This window comes from Prionailurus bengalensis, chromosome B2, assembly GCF_016509475.1.
Source record: "Prionailurus bengalensis isolate Pbe53 chromosome B2, Fcat_Pben_1.1_paternal_pri, whole genome shotgun sequence".
Taxonomy (NCBI): Eukaryota; Metazoa; Chordata; class Mammalia; order Carnivora; family Felidae; genus Prionailurus; species Prionailurus bengalensis.
In genome coordinates, this window is record NC_057349.1 from 98,915,170 (window position 1) to 98,930,178 (window position 15,009).

Consider the following 15,009-nt stretch of genomic DNA (forward strand, 5'->3'; position numbering starts at 1 on the left):
AATAGTAACCCAGAATGATACAATATAGTAAGTTAAACTAGACTTCATTTTTTTTTAAGTATGAAATTTGTCAAATTGGTTTCCATACAACACCCAGTGCTCATCCCAAAAGGTGCCCTCCTTAATACCCATCACCCACCCTCCCCTCCCTCCCACCCCCCATCAACCCTCAGTTTGTTCTCAGTTTTTAAGAGTCTCTTATGTTTGGCTCTCTCCCTCTCTAACCTCTTTTTTTTTTCTTCCCCTCCCCCATGGACTTCTGTTAAGTTTCTCAGGATCCATATAAGAGTGAAACCATATGGTATCTGCCTTTCTCTGTATGACTTATTTCACTTAGCATAACACTCTCCAGTTCCATCCATGTTGCTACAAAAGGCCAGATTTCATTCTTCCTCATTAATGCATTGTATTCCATTGTGTATATAAACCACAATTTCTTTATCCATTCGTCAGTTGATGGACATTTAGGCTCTTTCCATAATTTGACTATTGTTGAGAGTGCTGCTATAAACATTGGGGTACAAGTGCCCCTATGCTTCAGCACTCCTGTATCCCTTGGGTAAATTCCTCGCAGTGCTATTGCTGCGTCATAGGGTAGGTCTATTTTTAATTTTTTGAGGAACCTCCACACTGTTTTCCAGAGCGGCTGCACCAGTTTGCATTCCCACCAACAGTGCAAGAGGGTTCCCGTTTCTCCACATCCTCTCCAGCATCTATAGTCTCCTGATTTGTTCATTTTGGCGACTCTGACTGGCGTGAGGTGATATCTGAGTGTGGTTTTGATTTTAAACTAGACCTTAAAGAGGGGAAAAAAAAAAAAAACCTTTAGACATCTAAATAAAAGGGAAGACTTCTAAGGGAAAGAAAATTAGATTATCCTCATACTTTTTAGATGCAACACTTTATGTCAAAAAAATGGAGTAATATATTTAGGATTCTCAAGGAAAAAAATGTGAACTGAGAATATTATTTTGAAATCTCTGAAGTATAAAAGCAGAGACGAAGTGTTATCAACAAGTAAGAACTTGCTGTATGTACACATACAATGTTCCAGTAACAAGAAGAACCTCTAGTGCCCACTTTGTGGTCTTGAAATACCAGTTCATCACTAACAGGAACCAGGGCTCTGGGAGAAGTAGCTGATTCCAGGTCAGTGTACAAAAGGAATCTGGAGCATGTTTGTCAATCCAGATAGCAAGAAAGCTATTAAAGATTACTGGGGTCATATCAAGAGGACTCAGGAGTGAACTTGAAGAGGCTCCCACTGGATAAAGATAGGATCATTTGAACTTCAATAATAATAATAATTGCAGTGGAATGGAACTCATCAAATATGTTTAAACTCATGAGTTTATAATTTTTTTTTTTAATTCTGGTCACTTTGGAAGGATTATAGGGAACCATCATTATCTGGAAAACTAGAAAATAAAGGGAAAGAAGCATGTGACACTCTGAATCTTATGAATGGTACCACTGGATAACAAAATAAGAGGTGAGGGAAAGCATCCTTTAAAAAAAAAAACAGTGTTGGGGCGCCTGGGTGGCGCAGTCGGTTGAGCGTCCGACTTCAGCCAGGTCACGATCTCGCGGTCCGTGAGTTCGAGCCCCGCGTCAGGCTCTGGGCTGATGGCTCAGAGCCTGGAGCCTGTTTCCGATTCTGTGTCTCCCTCTCTCTCTGCCCCTCCCCCATTCATGCTCTGTCTCTCTCTGTCCCAAAAATAAATAAACGTTGAAAAAAAAAAAAAAAACAGTGTTAAATGAAAAAGAAATAGGATAATTAGCATTGGCAATCTCCAGTGAATTAACAGATGTAAGCATTTAGCATTATTGGCTGTTAACATGAAAAACGATAAACAACTAGACACTATGGGCCTCCTGATGAAACAACTCACCCACCTCCTATAGTCTTGCCAAAGCTTCTCACCAAGCTTCTAGATGCAGTTGCTGACTTGCAGGAAATACAAAGGACAGAGGAACATTTTGAACTGCATTATGAATATGCAGTCAGCAAAATCCAGGCTGAGAGAAACCACAACCTGGATCCTTCAGCTAATAAATTGTTAGGAAAAGAAAGAGAATCTGTAGTTTAAAAATCATATCCCACTTTTGAAAACAGGCAAGATTAAACGATAGCCTAAGGCTGCCCATGTGAATGAAAAAGTCGTTTTTAAAAGTGCAAAGAAGTGATTAGTATAGAAGTCAGGGCAATGGCTGCTGTGGTTGTGATAGGAATGGGGCACATGGAAGGAGCCCAGCTGCTGGAATTTCTGTTCCTTGACCTGGTGGTGTTCACCTTATAATATTGCCGTGTGTTTGTTTTGTGCAGTTTCCTGTATCTGTGTTTTATTTTACAATAAAAAGGTGAAATGCATTGATAATTCTGAAGCACAGTAGTTTGTCCATGGTAAATATTAGGGAAACATTGTTATTTTTTTATATTTAATTGACATTAATATATGGCAGTGATATAATGTAACCAAAAACTTTACCCTGACAAGCTTGTAAACAGCCTCTAAGGCCTTTATGTGTATTACATTGATTTCTTTATATATAACAGTGTAAAAAGTCACATTTTAAGAGCAAGATGTTCCAACTGTATCTAAGAAGTAGTGTTTCGATACGTTGTCTAGATTTATTGGCTCCATTACCCCAACCACTCATCAGCCATACTTTTGTTCCAGTATCTACACATTGTAAATGTCCACTAAAAGGACACGGTAAAAATGAGTTCACATGGACTCATTTGAAGTACAGAACTTTGGATGGCAAGTAACTCGCTCTGCGAGTGTCACACAAGATGAGCAAATATTTCTAATACATTTCTAAACAAGTGGTGTCTTGCAATACAAGTAGTACATGACACTGAACGTAACACGATCACAACTGAGCCAGTGGTTCTTGACATTCACTTTGATATCCAAGTGCTTTGGATTACAAGCATGTTTCCAGAATGAATTATGCTCACAAACCAAGGTTTTACTGTATGTCATTTTATGGGGAGGGCCGAAATGTATGAATTGCCCTTTCCTCGGCATTATGTTTAAAGAATATATATATATAATATATATATATAATATATTATATATATATCATATATATTATACATAATATATAATATATAATAGTTTAGTTAGTGTATATAAGCATAAATATATATTGTATATAAGTATTTTATCTATATATGTAGCGTGTCTGTGTGTAAACATACATTTGCTATTTTTTCATCTAGTGATCTGATGAGAAATGACAAATGAGTCTTCAAAACACAGGGTTTAGCAGCCTTAGACATTACACATGCATAACTTCCTTGAGATACATTAAGGTCATTGTGTTCTATAATTGTTCTGTGTTGTGGTTGCCTAAGCTTAGGCATAATATCCTTCACTTTTGTGACACTGCAGTGCCCTTCTGGTTGGCCTGTCATTGTCATGGCTCCCTGACAGATTGAAGGCAGATGAGTGTCTGGGAAACACACAATAACAGTTTTACTGTCCTCGTGCTCTCTCCATTACCAAAATGCCACCTCCTTCTCTCCAGTCACAACCTTAGTCTGCTCTGTGGAGTTGAGGTTCCTTATTGATGAGCCTTTGAAGGGCCTCATTTACAGACAGCAGCCAGCATCTCTGGTTTGTGAGGTGGATACATTCTATGTTCCCCCATCACAGATTGTATTCTTCACTTCCTTCTCATCGCCCCTATTGCTTCTTCTATGGTGGGTTGTTTAGAGACTGGCATTATTGTCATCTTCTCTTGAAGGAATTTTAACCTGCCTGTGAGATTTCTAACCTCCCTTTCAGTGTTTCTGCTAAAGGACAGTCCAATCATCTTCTCATAATAGCAGCTATTAAAAGGATTTGGAAATGTTTGTACATAAAGAAATCAGATTTGTTCACTATTCTGTGTCATGTTCATTAGCTGTCAATGGCATAGGCTGAAATGATTGGACTTTGTTAGGGATCATGTGTTAGAGTCATAGCATTTTGTGTGTTAATATAGACTTGCTGTCTTTTAGTAGGGATAAAAAGGAAATTAAGTTTTCTTTACCTTGATAATGGTTAGAATGTCACCAGCAGCTAATAACATGGTTTAATTTCCCAGTACATGGGTAAGCGCTTGCCCCTGAAGCCTGTCACCTTTATTCTATCTACCCCAAGACATGTGAAAATGTCCTGGAGGGGCAAGGCAGCAGAAATGTGAGTGCTTACCTATATTTCCCATGTTGAACTTGGCATGACAGGTATGTCAAAGTGAGTATAGGCAGTGCCTGCGTTCTTGGATCGCAGAATACAGGGGTCTGTTTTGCTTTTTGTTTTATTAGAGGTGATTTGAAGATTGACACGTTCCTCTTGATTTCAGCCTAGTAACTTTGTTAATCTCTGAGTCACTGTTTTCTCACCTCTAAAGAAGAATAAGGACCCACCCCTTCTGCCTCGCCAGTGAGTGTTTTTTGAGCAACTTTGATAGCTTTATACCCCACTAGAAAGCACTCCAACTTCCTTTCAGTTTGTCCATTTATAGAGTATCTGAAGAAAGGAATTTAAGAGCAATCTTCTGATGGGAAATCTATCATTTCCCACCATCCTGTCAAATGACAGCTTCCCTATCATTTCAGATAATTCAAAACACACTAAATTCATGTTCTGAATTTAGAAACCCAAGATAAAATCTGATTCCATAACCAGACATCATTCATTCATTCAATGAATAATTATTGAGCACTTACTGTATGCCAGGTGTTCTTCTGGGCATTGAAATTAAAGAGGTGATCAAAATGGGGGGTTACATTCCTAGTAAGTATATAAATATATAAATAAAAGATCAGAAAGTGATAAATGCTATAGATATATTAGGATAATGGGCTTAGAAAAACATAAAAGAACCCAAAATTCATGAGGAAAAATAGGAAAGAGATTCTAAAACAGTCTGACCAAAAGAACTTTCTGTGGTGATGGAAATAATTCTATATCTGCGCTATGTAAAACAGTGGCCATTAGCTGCATGTGGCTATCAGGCACTTGAAATGTGACCAGTGCTACTAAGGAACTACTTTTAAAGTTTATTTAATTTCAATTAAGTTTAAGTAGCCACATGTGGCTAACGGCCACCATATTGGACAGGTGCAGTTTGAGAGCTATGTTTTGGAGTTAGGTGTCTATACTTAAGCACAGAATGTGGTGTCTATACTTATGCACAGAATGTGAGCAATATGCAATGTTCTCTAGATTTTTAATGTGATAAAGCAAACACATTCTCACTCTATCATCTTGGTAAAATAGATTCATGACTAGGCTTCAGTATATGAGTACCTTACTGGAAAGATACAAGCAATCTAATAAGACAGCTAAAGAGAAGCAATGGACGATTATATGTATAAATATATATATATATATATATATATATATATATATATATATATATATTTGTGGATACATATGTGTGGATGCCATAGATAGATAGATAGATAGATAGATAGATATAGATACATATATATATATATATATCTATATATGGCATATATATATCTATATATATCCACACACTGAAGGCTAAAGGCTCTGAGGAGTATTAAAGGCTATAAAGAGAGATTTATTTCACGGTGATGTGTACTATAGACCCCTCTGCTGGTTATGTGATAAAGGCTAGTATTTTCTAATAGAAATTCTAAAACCTGCAGAAAGACAAATAGACCAATAACCAAGGGCTGGTACTATTAAGGCATTTGCTGAGGTTTTGTTCCTCTGAGACCAGAGCATCTGATCAATTTTGAATCTGCTCTTGTTATGGTTTTCCTCAGAAAGCAGAGGAAATTATGAAAGAAATGACCTAGTGCCCATTATCTGTAAATAAAGGGGTTGGTCAAGATCTTCTATAAGGTCCTCTTTAGATCTAGTAGTCTTTTGATACTGTGACTCAGTTATGACCAACAAAGAATCATTTGGTAATGTGAAAGAGAGAACCTTGGGGAAAAAAACTTGAAGTTTGTGGTAGCAACAGAAGGGAAAGATACTTTGTGACCAGAACCATTACTAAATTTTCTGGAAATGTCAGATGGTGTTTGATGTATGCCAGAATGCTAATTATATGCAAAAGTATCACATAGGGGCGCCTGGGTGGCGCAGTCGGTTAAGCGTCCGACTTCAGCCAGGTCACAATCTCACGGTCCGTGAGTTCGAGCCCCGCGTCAGGCTCTGGGCTGATGGCTCAGAGACTGGAGCCTGTTTCCGATTCTGTGTCTCCCTCTCTCTCTGCCCCTCCCCCGTTCATGCTCTGTCTCTCTCTGTCCCAAAAATAAATAAACGTTGAAAAAAAATTTTAAAAAAAGTATCACATAGATAATACTATTTAAATTATACAAATGCTGTCCAGTTTTTCAATCACCAACCACAAATTATCATGACATCACTAAATTCAGAAGACGTTTCAATCTGACCAATTAAATGTTTTCTTGTCAGATCAACATGTTTATTGACTATTCAATATGTGTTAGAAAAAAGCCTCAACAGGAATTGAACTTTAAAAGGGACTTAGGGCACCTGGGTGGTTTAGTTGGTTTAAGCGTCCAACTTGGGGTCAGGTTCGAGCCCTGCATCAGGCTCTGTGCTGACAGCTCAGAGCCTGGAGCCTGCTTCGGATTCTGTGTCCCTCTCTTGTTCTGCCCTCTCCCACTCATGCTCTCTCTCGCTCTCTCTCGCTCTCGCTCTCGCTCTCTCTCTCTCAAGAATAAATAAAATTTAAAAAAAATTTTAAGGGACTCAAACATTAGTTCTGCATGCAAGTGTAAGATACAGTTGTTATCAGACATGGTCGTATTATAACCAAGCAAGTAATACAACATTTAAGAAAGAGCATGAGGGCGCCTGCATGGCTCAGTCGGTTAAGTGGCCGACTTTGGCTCAGATCATGATCTCAAGGTTCGTGAGTTCGAGCCCCATGTTGGGCTCTTTGCTGACCACTTGGAGCCTGCTTTGGATTCTGTTTCTCCCTTTCTCTCTGTCCCTACCCCACTTGCAATCTCTCTCTCTCCCTCTCTCTCTCTCAAACATAAATAAACATTAATTTTTTTTTTTTAGAAAGAGTATTAAAGGACACCAAAGAAAGCATTTTCCATAAAAACACGCGGTGTGTCTTATGAACTTCTTCCTGAAGTGTTTCTCTTCTGTGAATGGGAACTGCAGTTAAGGCTAAATGTCATCAATCCTGGGTGTTTGAGCGCACTGAGCAATGTGGGTTAAGTAGCCCATAAATGAATGGGCAAATATATTATTTTAAATAAGACTTTAACATTCCTTGAGGGGAAATACAGAGCTTTTCTTGAGGATGGAACTAGGTCCTGTAGATAAAAAGAAATGAGCCTGCAAATTTGTAATTATAATATTTTATCTCCAGAAATACTGCTGGCATTTGAATTAGGGGCAGTAGGTTTTATCCCTTTGGGGGCTGTGAGGAGAAGTTGAAAAAAAAAATTCCCTGTGTTTATGGCCAGGAGGGAAAAGTGGAACCATTTTCTCCACCGTGAAAATGCAATAAAAGGCCAACTCTCTCTACTGGAATGAATAAAAGAAAGTAGTTTCACAATTTCCACATCATTTGGTGTTTAAATACTGGCCTTTTCATCTAGAAACAGATGGCATCGAAGCTAATAAAAAGACTATTCTGTGTAGTATTGAAAGCATTATTGGGTATTCCGTCTCTTTCCAGTACCCTCAGAGACAAGGTGCTGATCGGCAGCCCCTTGTGAGGGTCTTGGAGGTTTTTATATTTCTTTCCCACCTTGGAAATGTGTAAGCCAATGGAGAAATCAGACGTGTTCCTCATCAGGAAATGTGTGGTGCATCTAATATTACTGCTTGTATCTTGCAATTAAACGTCAAATTAGGGTTCTCGATGGAAGGTTAGCACGGTATATATTTGAAAGGAGAATTCTTGTTTAAACGTGTTCAGTACTGCTGACCGACCACAAGTAAGATCTTATTTAGCATTTTAGATCCATTCTGGTCTCCTTAGACCAAAGAGTCTCAAACTTTAGTGAGTGTCAGAATCCCTGGAAGGCTTGTTAAACATCTTTGCTAGGCCCCACCTTCGGAGATTCTGATTCAGTAGGTCTGGAGGAGGACGTGAGAGTTTGTATCTCTAACAAGTTCCCAGATGATGCTAGTGCTCCTGGTCTGGGGACCACACTTGGAGAACCACTGCCTTAAGACCATGGGGAGCTTCTTGTGACTGGCTTCTTGATGGCCAAGTAAAATGAAGAAACAAAAGTGTTTTGTGTGTTTCTGTTTCTTCTTCCTCATTTTTCTGATTATGCCAACAATATTGGGTATGTCTTAAGCTTCTTAATTGTCATTTTGTTGGGTTTTTTTTCCACCATTTTGGCCTTGTATTTTATTATTTAGAAATTTCCAGCAGAACTATCATTAAGTATCTTTGTCAGGAGATGCCTATGAGAATCTAAATTGGAAACAGGGACAGGCAGGCCTGTCAGCTCTTCCTAGAAAACCACACAACACAGGAACAATAACCAGCCAGGCCTCGAGGTACAAGGTGATCGACCACTATAGTCCAGTAGCCTCCATGTGCTGATTTAGGTGAACAACAAAAACTTTGCAGATGTAGATTTTTTTAAAAAAATTTTTTAATGTTTGTTTATTTTGAAAGACACAGAATCTAAGCAGGCTCCAGGCTCTGAGCTGTCAACACAGAGCCTGATGTGGGGCTCGAACTCACGAACTGTGAGATCATGACCTGAGCTAAAGTCAGACACTTAACTGACTGAGCCACCCAGGCGCCCCGTAAATCCAATTTCATGTACTCGTCCACAGCAGCCAAGCTACCAGGCACTTTGACTAGTTATGAGCTAGGAAATGGACTGAATTCAGTTTGAAACAATTCAACAGACCCTACGGGAGGGGATTGGCAGGGGTGGGAAGGACTTGACTGGGGTCAAGTCCTTGAGGATGCCCTTCCCTCACTGGGACGTCTTCAGTGTTTCCTTGTCCCTGCTGTCACCAACAGGGGGCGATGTGTGTAAAGGCTCAATCAAGCCCTTGCTAGAGAGCAGTTGTTGGCTAACAGCAGGATGGATCCACATGTCAGCAAGCAGAATCCGTCCACATGACTGGGACAGGCTGTACCCTGTGTCCCTGAAGTCCAGATGGGGGTCGCAGCCTAAGCATGCTTGAGAGGACCCTTCACCCCCAAAACCCTCACTACCTGTTGCTCTATGTGCAGAGTCCTCACTACCTGCTACATGCTCCCAAGTGGAGATTTGGTTCAGCTTGGAGCCTGGCTCACACCCGCTTTTCCCCTGCAGGACCCTTTGACCATGACCGTAGCCCCCAGGACCTGTCACAACCTAGCCTGACATCCAGTCCAGCCTCGCATGCTACTGCATTCACCATTCTTGTCTAAGAGACAGGCTGTCTGCCTGCCGGCCAGAAGGGTGGGCCCTGTCTGTGCCTCCAGTAGACTTCCAGGCTCTCCTATTTGAGGAACTAGATTTCCATATCACTCATGGTTTTATTTCACAGATCATGGTGGTGAGTTTAGGATTTCTAGTCCTTGCTGTGGTTACCATACATGTCCTGACACCTTCTTGTTTTTTCAGGTCCGAAACATCTTCCCCGACATACCCTGGTTGTTTTAAACCCTAAATGACCCTTCTAAGAGCAACAGCGGATTCAGAGGATGCCGGCCACATGTGCTGAGCAAGTCCCCTCTACTTTGGTTGCTTCAAAAAAACAGGGCTTTGGGGCACCTGGGTGGCTCAGTCGGTTAGGTGTACGACTTCAGCTCAGGTCATGATCTTGCAGTCTGGGTTCGGGCCCTGCATTGGGCACTGTGCTGACAGCTCAGAGCCTGGAGCCTGCTTCAGTTTCTGTGTCTCCTCCTCTCTCTGCCCCTCCCATGCTCGCACTGTGTCTCTCTATCTCTTTCAAAGGTAAATAAACATAAAAAAAAAAACAAAAAAAACAGGGCTTCTACGATATCCCCAATTCACTTTTACTCAGAAGAGAAGTGCCCCCAACATCAAGGCACAAAGACAGCAGTCACTTGGGGCCAAATGACAATGAGAATGACCAGCGACCTTCATGAGGTCTGAGGCAGTCACTGGGGAAGACAAGTTCATTTTGGCATGGACAGGCATCAAAAGGAAGGCTCAATACCGGGGTCTCCCTTTGGGCCCAAGCAGTCCTCAGAATAGAAAGAGACTTTGAATCTAGAAGCACAAAAAAGACAAAGGCAATAGTTAATGCATTTTCTGACTCCCTACTTGTTTTGACACCAGAGTGAGGTAGCGTTGGAGCCCCAAACCCACGTGCCACTCAATCTGATACCATTTCAGGCTGATGTTTGGCATTTCATATTGAGTGTTTGTAATAGTGCCCATTACTCTATGCTGCAGTGAAGCAGTGTACCAAGAAGTAGGGTGAGGACTCCTGACCGATTTACTGGCAAGAAAGCAAAGGCACTGGGTAGAAGTGGCTGGTCTGTGACCCTTATCACGGTTGTCCGGGCCCTACATCCGTGGGCAGTTGGCAGGCCCTGGTACTGTTACCTCCCACAGCCTGCCCACCTGTATATTCAGCTGAGGTCTCTGAAAGATAAAACAATTACTTGGTCACTTGGCATGTCCCCTTTCTCTCTCTCTTTTTTTTAATATGAAATTTATTGGCAAATTGGTTTCCATACAACACCCAGTGCTCATCCCAATAGGTGCCTCCTCAATGCCCATCACCCACTTTCCCCTTCCTCCCACCCCCCATCAACCCTCAGTTTATTCTCAGTCTTTAAGAGTCTCTTAAGGTTTGCCTCCTTCCCTCTTTGTAACTGTTTTTCCCCCTTCTCCTCCCCCATGGTCTTCTGTTAAGTTTCTCAGGATCCACATAAGAGTGAAAACATATGGTATCTGTCTTTCTCTGTATGACTTATTTCACTTAGCATAACACTCTCCATTTCCATCCACATTGCTACAAAGGGCCATGTTTCATTCTTTATCCGTTCGTCAGTTGATGTACATTTAGGCTCTTTCCATAATTTGGCTATTGTTGAAAGTGCTGCTGTAAACATTGGGGTACAAGTGCCCCTATGCATCAGCACTCCTGTATCCCTTGGGTAAATTCCTAGCAGTGCTATTGCTGGGTCATAGGGTAGATCTAGTTTCAATTTTTTGAGGAACCTTCACACTGTTTTCCAGAGTGGCTGCACCAGTTTGCATTCCCACCAACAGTGCATTCCCACCAACAATTCCTTTCTCAACTCATTAAGATTTAGTGCTCAGACTAGGGATGTCTGGTGTGATTCCTGCCAGAGAGGTCTTTGTTAATGCACAAAGGGTTCTGGGCAAAGATCCGGCTTCAAAGACAGGACAGAAACCAGTAGTCCCATTTTTAAATTGACTTTAAGCATTTCATCTTAAAATGGAGAGTATAATCCCAATGGTTCCTGCCTTCCAGGATGAGTGTGAAAATTAAGTAAGATTTGAGAAGGGAAAGAGACTAGACAGGTATAGATGGTGTGGTTCAAGAGTAGTTGCTGTGGCTGGTGCTTTGATGACAATCTCTAGAAACCCTAGTGGAGTCTCCATTTTTAAAATGGTTCAGGTTTAAAAGGTTTGACCCTGAATATTATCACCCAGTAAAGAATTGTAGCATTTCAGTTTGACTTATGTAAATGACTGTAGAGTTGCTGTGCTTTTGTGAGGGAAGATTGAGGAGAATAGTTCACATATTAATCATCCTAATTGTTCATCATTGTAATGTGTTATCCACAGACATTAGAAGAGCTGTAATTTGTGTATTTTGAAGAATGCACTGAAACCAGGCTGGAGGACAGATTGAGATGCAGATGTCTCAGGACTCTTTCACCTTGGTCTTCCATTTTTTTAACTTTGTGTAAATCATTTTCCTTTGGTTTTTACTTCAATAAGGTTACGTTCTAAGATTGTGTGAAATTATTTAAGTGCTTTGAAAAAAGGGGAGTGTTTGACAAATGATATACCAGATTTGAATTGAAATATATTTACCTTGAAGTGAAAACCATTGAGGTTGGCTTCCAGAAAGAATATTCCACCTCCAGTTATATTTTATTTTAATGTAATTTAATGCATCTCCAGCCGTGGCAGGATGTGTAAAGGCAAAGCACAGTGAGCTTTGCTTTCTGGGTAAGAAAGACCCACATTTGATTGAAACGTATCCTTTGAGGATGGGGGCATTACAGTACAGCTCCTGTCTTCCACTGTGTGTCTGTACTTCCAAGTGTCTCTTGAAATGCTGACGTTCCTAGTACAGACCTAGCTGGGGCTGAGGCCCAATTCTGCTTCTGATGGTAGGGAATCTCCCCCCTGCTTCAGGGGTCCCAGCTAACGCATCCAGGATGCCTTCCTGATGCCTCTGCTACAAGGAGTAAGGCTAGGTCCCAGCCCAGCACAGTAGATTCTTCAGATCTTGTCTCTGTGTTATTTTGGTTCCCTGGCAGAAGAAGTACCCCCCACCCCACAGGGCCAGCCCTGGGCTAAGTCCCTCACAAAACATTTTAGGTTTTTTTTCCCAATGTTTATTCTGAGAGAGAGAGGGGGCGTGGAGGGGAGAGAGAGGGAGGGACACAGAATCTGAAGCAGGCTCCAGGCTCTGAGCTGTCAGCACAGAGCCCGATGTGGGGCCCAAACCCACAAACTGCATGATTATGACCAGAGCTGAAGTTGGACGCTTAACCAACTGAGCCACCCAGATGCCCCAACAACATTTTAGTTTACTATCGTCCCCATCAGTAGCCCCCTTCTTGACCTTTCTTTCACACTCTACACACATACTCACTCTGCATCACACCTGACTTGGTTGACTCATCCTTTGAGGGCTTGCTCTCAGCTAAGGATGCAATGACTAGTGGGTGCTCAGCCTTCAATGAGTAAAGGTTGTGTCAGATACCACGCTGCATTTTGACAAGGCTTTTCTGGAGACAGCACCTTCCCCAATGGATAGATGGAAATTTCAAGCATTAAGTTAGGCTAGGTGGATGGGAATGGAGGGATATTTTTGGATGAAGAGATTCTTGTGTGCTTTTCCATGCCCCAGAAAGGAAGGAAGCTGCCTGTTACAGATCCGAAATCTCTCATCAGAATCCTGAGGCCAGATGTGTTTCAGAATTCAGAATTTTGGACTTGTTAGCATAACAAGATGGTACATCCCCAGTGTGATCTGAGGACTTGTCTGGTAATTAAACACATTAATATTCACATGAAGTGGGATCAGTATTGTTGGTTCAGGTTAGGATGTGCCACCAAATGAATTTCAATTGGGTCAGGTTTTACCACCAACGTGACATTTGGTTATTAAAGCTTGTAGGATTTCAGAATTGCAGATAAGGAATTACTATGCACCTGTAATCATTAACAATAGTTCACATTTACTGAGCACTTACAGTTTGCCAGGTATTATGCTAAGTGAGCACATTATACATATAAACTTATTTGCTCTTCTTATCAATGTAAGGAAGAAATTAGTATCCCTTTACTGATTCCTACTAAATCTTCCTTTAAAAACTGTTGATGACTGTGAGAACAAATAAATGAACTCAATAAAGTTTCAGGGTACAAAATTAATATACAAAAAAAAAAGTTCGGTTCCTATCGTGTGTCAAGGAGCAAAAAATTTATAGCCCCCACATAAAGTTACTCTAGTCGAGTGAAGGAGGCAGATGGGTGCACAGACATAGGTGTACCTGAGGCACAGGAACAGAGAAAGGTACCCATCTAGCCTGAGCTTCAGGGAAGGCTCCCTGGGCAGGCTCTGGCCCAGCTCTGTCCTCTGGGCAAGGGAGGAAGTCAGCCCAGGGGAGGGGACAGGGGAGATCACCACCACCACTTATTATTGAGTCTGCATGTTCAAGGTCAGTGGCTCTTGAATGCTTTGCAGTCATAGCTCCCTGTGGGTCCTTTATTTTCTTTAATGTAGCCATGTCTCCTCTTCTCTTCTATAGAACACCTATCTCAGCTTTCTCACAAGACAACATCTATGAAGTACAGCCTCCAAGGGTAGACAGAAAATCTACAGAGATCTTCCAAGCCCACATCCAGGCCAGTCAAGGTATCATGCAGCCTCTTGGAAAGGAAGATACTTCCATGTACCGAGAATACATCAGGAACCGCTACCTGTGAAGAGAAAACAGGTCCCCCCATGAATTTGCCTACATTGTAATCTGTTTTATCTCCTCTTAAAAAGTTAATTTCCCGGGAGTCCTTTACATCTGAAAGTTTTTCCTCTTTTTGTAACTGGTGAACTACAAATTACAGGAAATAAAGAAATGCTTAAATATTTTGCTGTCAATGCCTTTGCTTTATTTTAGAAATACTTCTATAAATGCAGTCAATATAGGGACACCTGGGCGTCTCAGTCGATTGAGCGTCCAACTTGGGCCAGGTCATGATCTCACATTTACGGGTTCAAGCCCCATAGTCGGCTCTGTGCTGCCAGCTCAGAGCCTGGAGCCTGCTTTGGATTCTGTGTCTCCCTGTCTCTCTGCCTTCCCCTGCTTGAGCTCTGTCTCCCTGTCTCTCAAAAAATAAAATAAAAAATGTTAAAAAAAATTTATTTAAATAATAAAAATTTTTTTAAAAAAAGAAATGCAGTCAATATAGTATCACACCATAATTAAGAAATTAACAGGTATTTGTTGAGTATCTGCTGTGTGCTAGGCACTATGGTAGAGTCTGGGAGTATCACAGTAAGGAACACAGGCCAGAAAACCCATCTCTCATGTAAAATGAGGTCAGCTTATTTTTCTTTGTAGTTAACATATTTTTTTATGTATTCTGACTTTAGGTTAGCTTTGTGTTGTTGTTTTTTTTAATTTTTTTTTTAAACGTTTATTTATTTTTGAGACAGAGAGAGACAGAGCATGAACGGGGGAGGGTCAGAGAGAGGGAGACACAGAATCTGAAACAGGCTCCAGGCTCTGAGCTGTCAGCACAGAGCCCGACACGGGGCTCGAACTCACGGACCGCGAGATCATGAC

At 41.2% G+C, this 15,009-nt stretch overlaps 1 protein-coding gene across 2 annotated transcripts in view; it reads left to right on the top strand.

Moving 5' to 3' along the window:
- The window catches only part of FIG4 (FIG4 phosphoinositide 5-phosphatase), a 135,346-nt gene extending 121,037 nt beyond the window's left edge, over nt 1-14,309 (top strand). Inside the window, exon 23 of one of the 2 annotated variants that reach the window (XM_043592095.1) lies at nt 13,975-14,309. In XM_043592095.1, coding sequence (XP_043448030.1) covers nt 13,975-14,152 — 178 coding nt within the window. In that variant the 3' untranslated portion in view covers nt 14,153-14,309. The remainder of the gene's footprint in view (nt 1-13,974) is intronic. The other variant, XM_043592096.1, reaches the window with a different exon arrangement.
- Nucleotides 14,310-15,009: the final 700 nt, after the last annotated feature.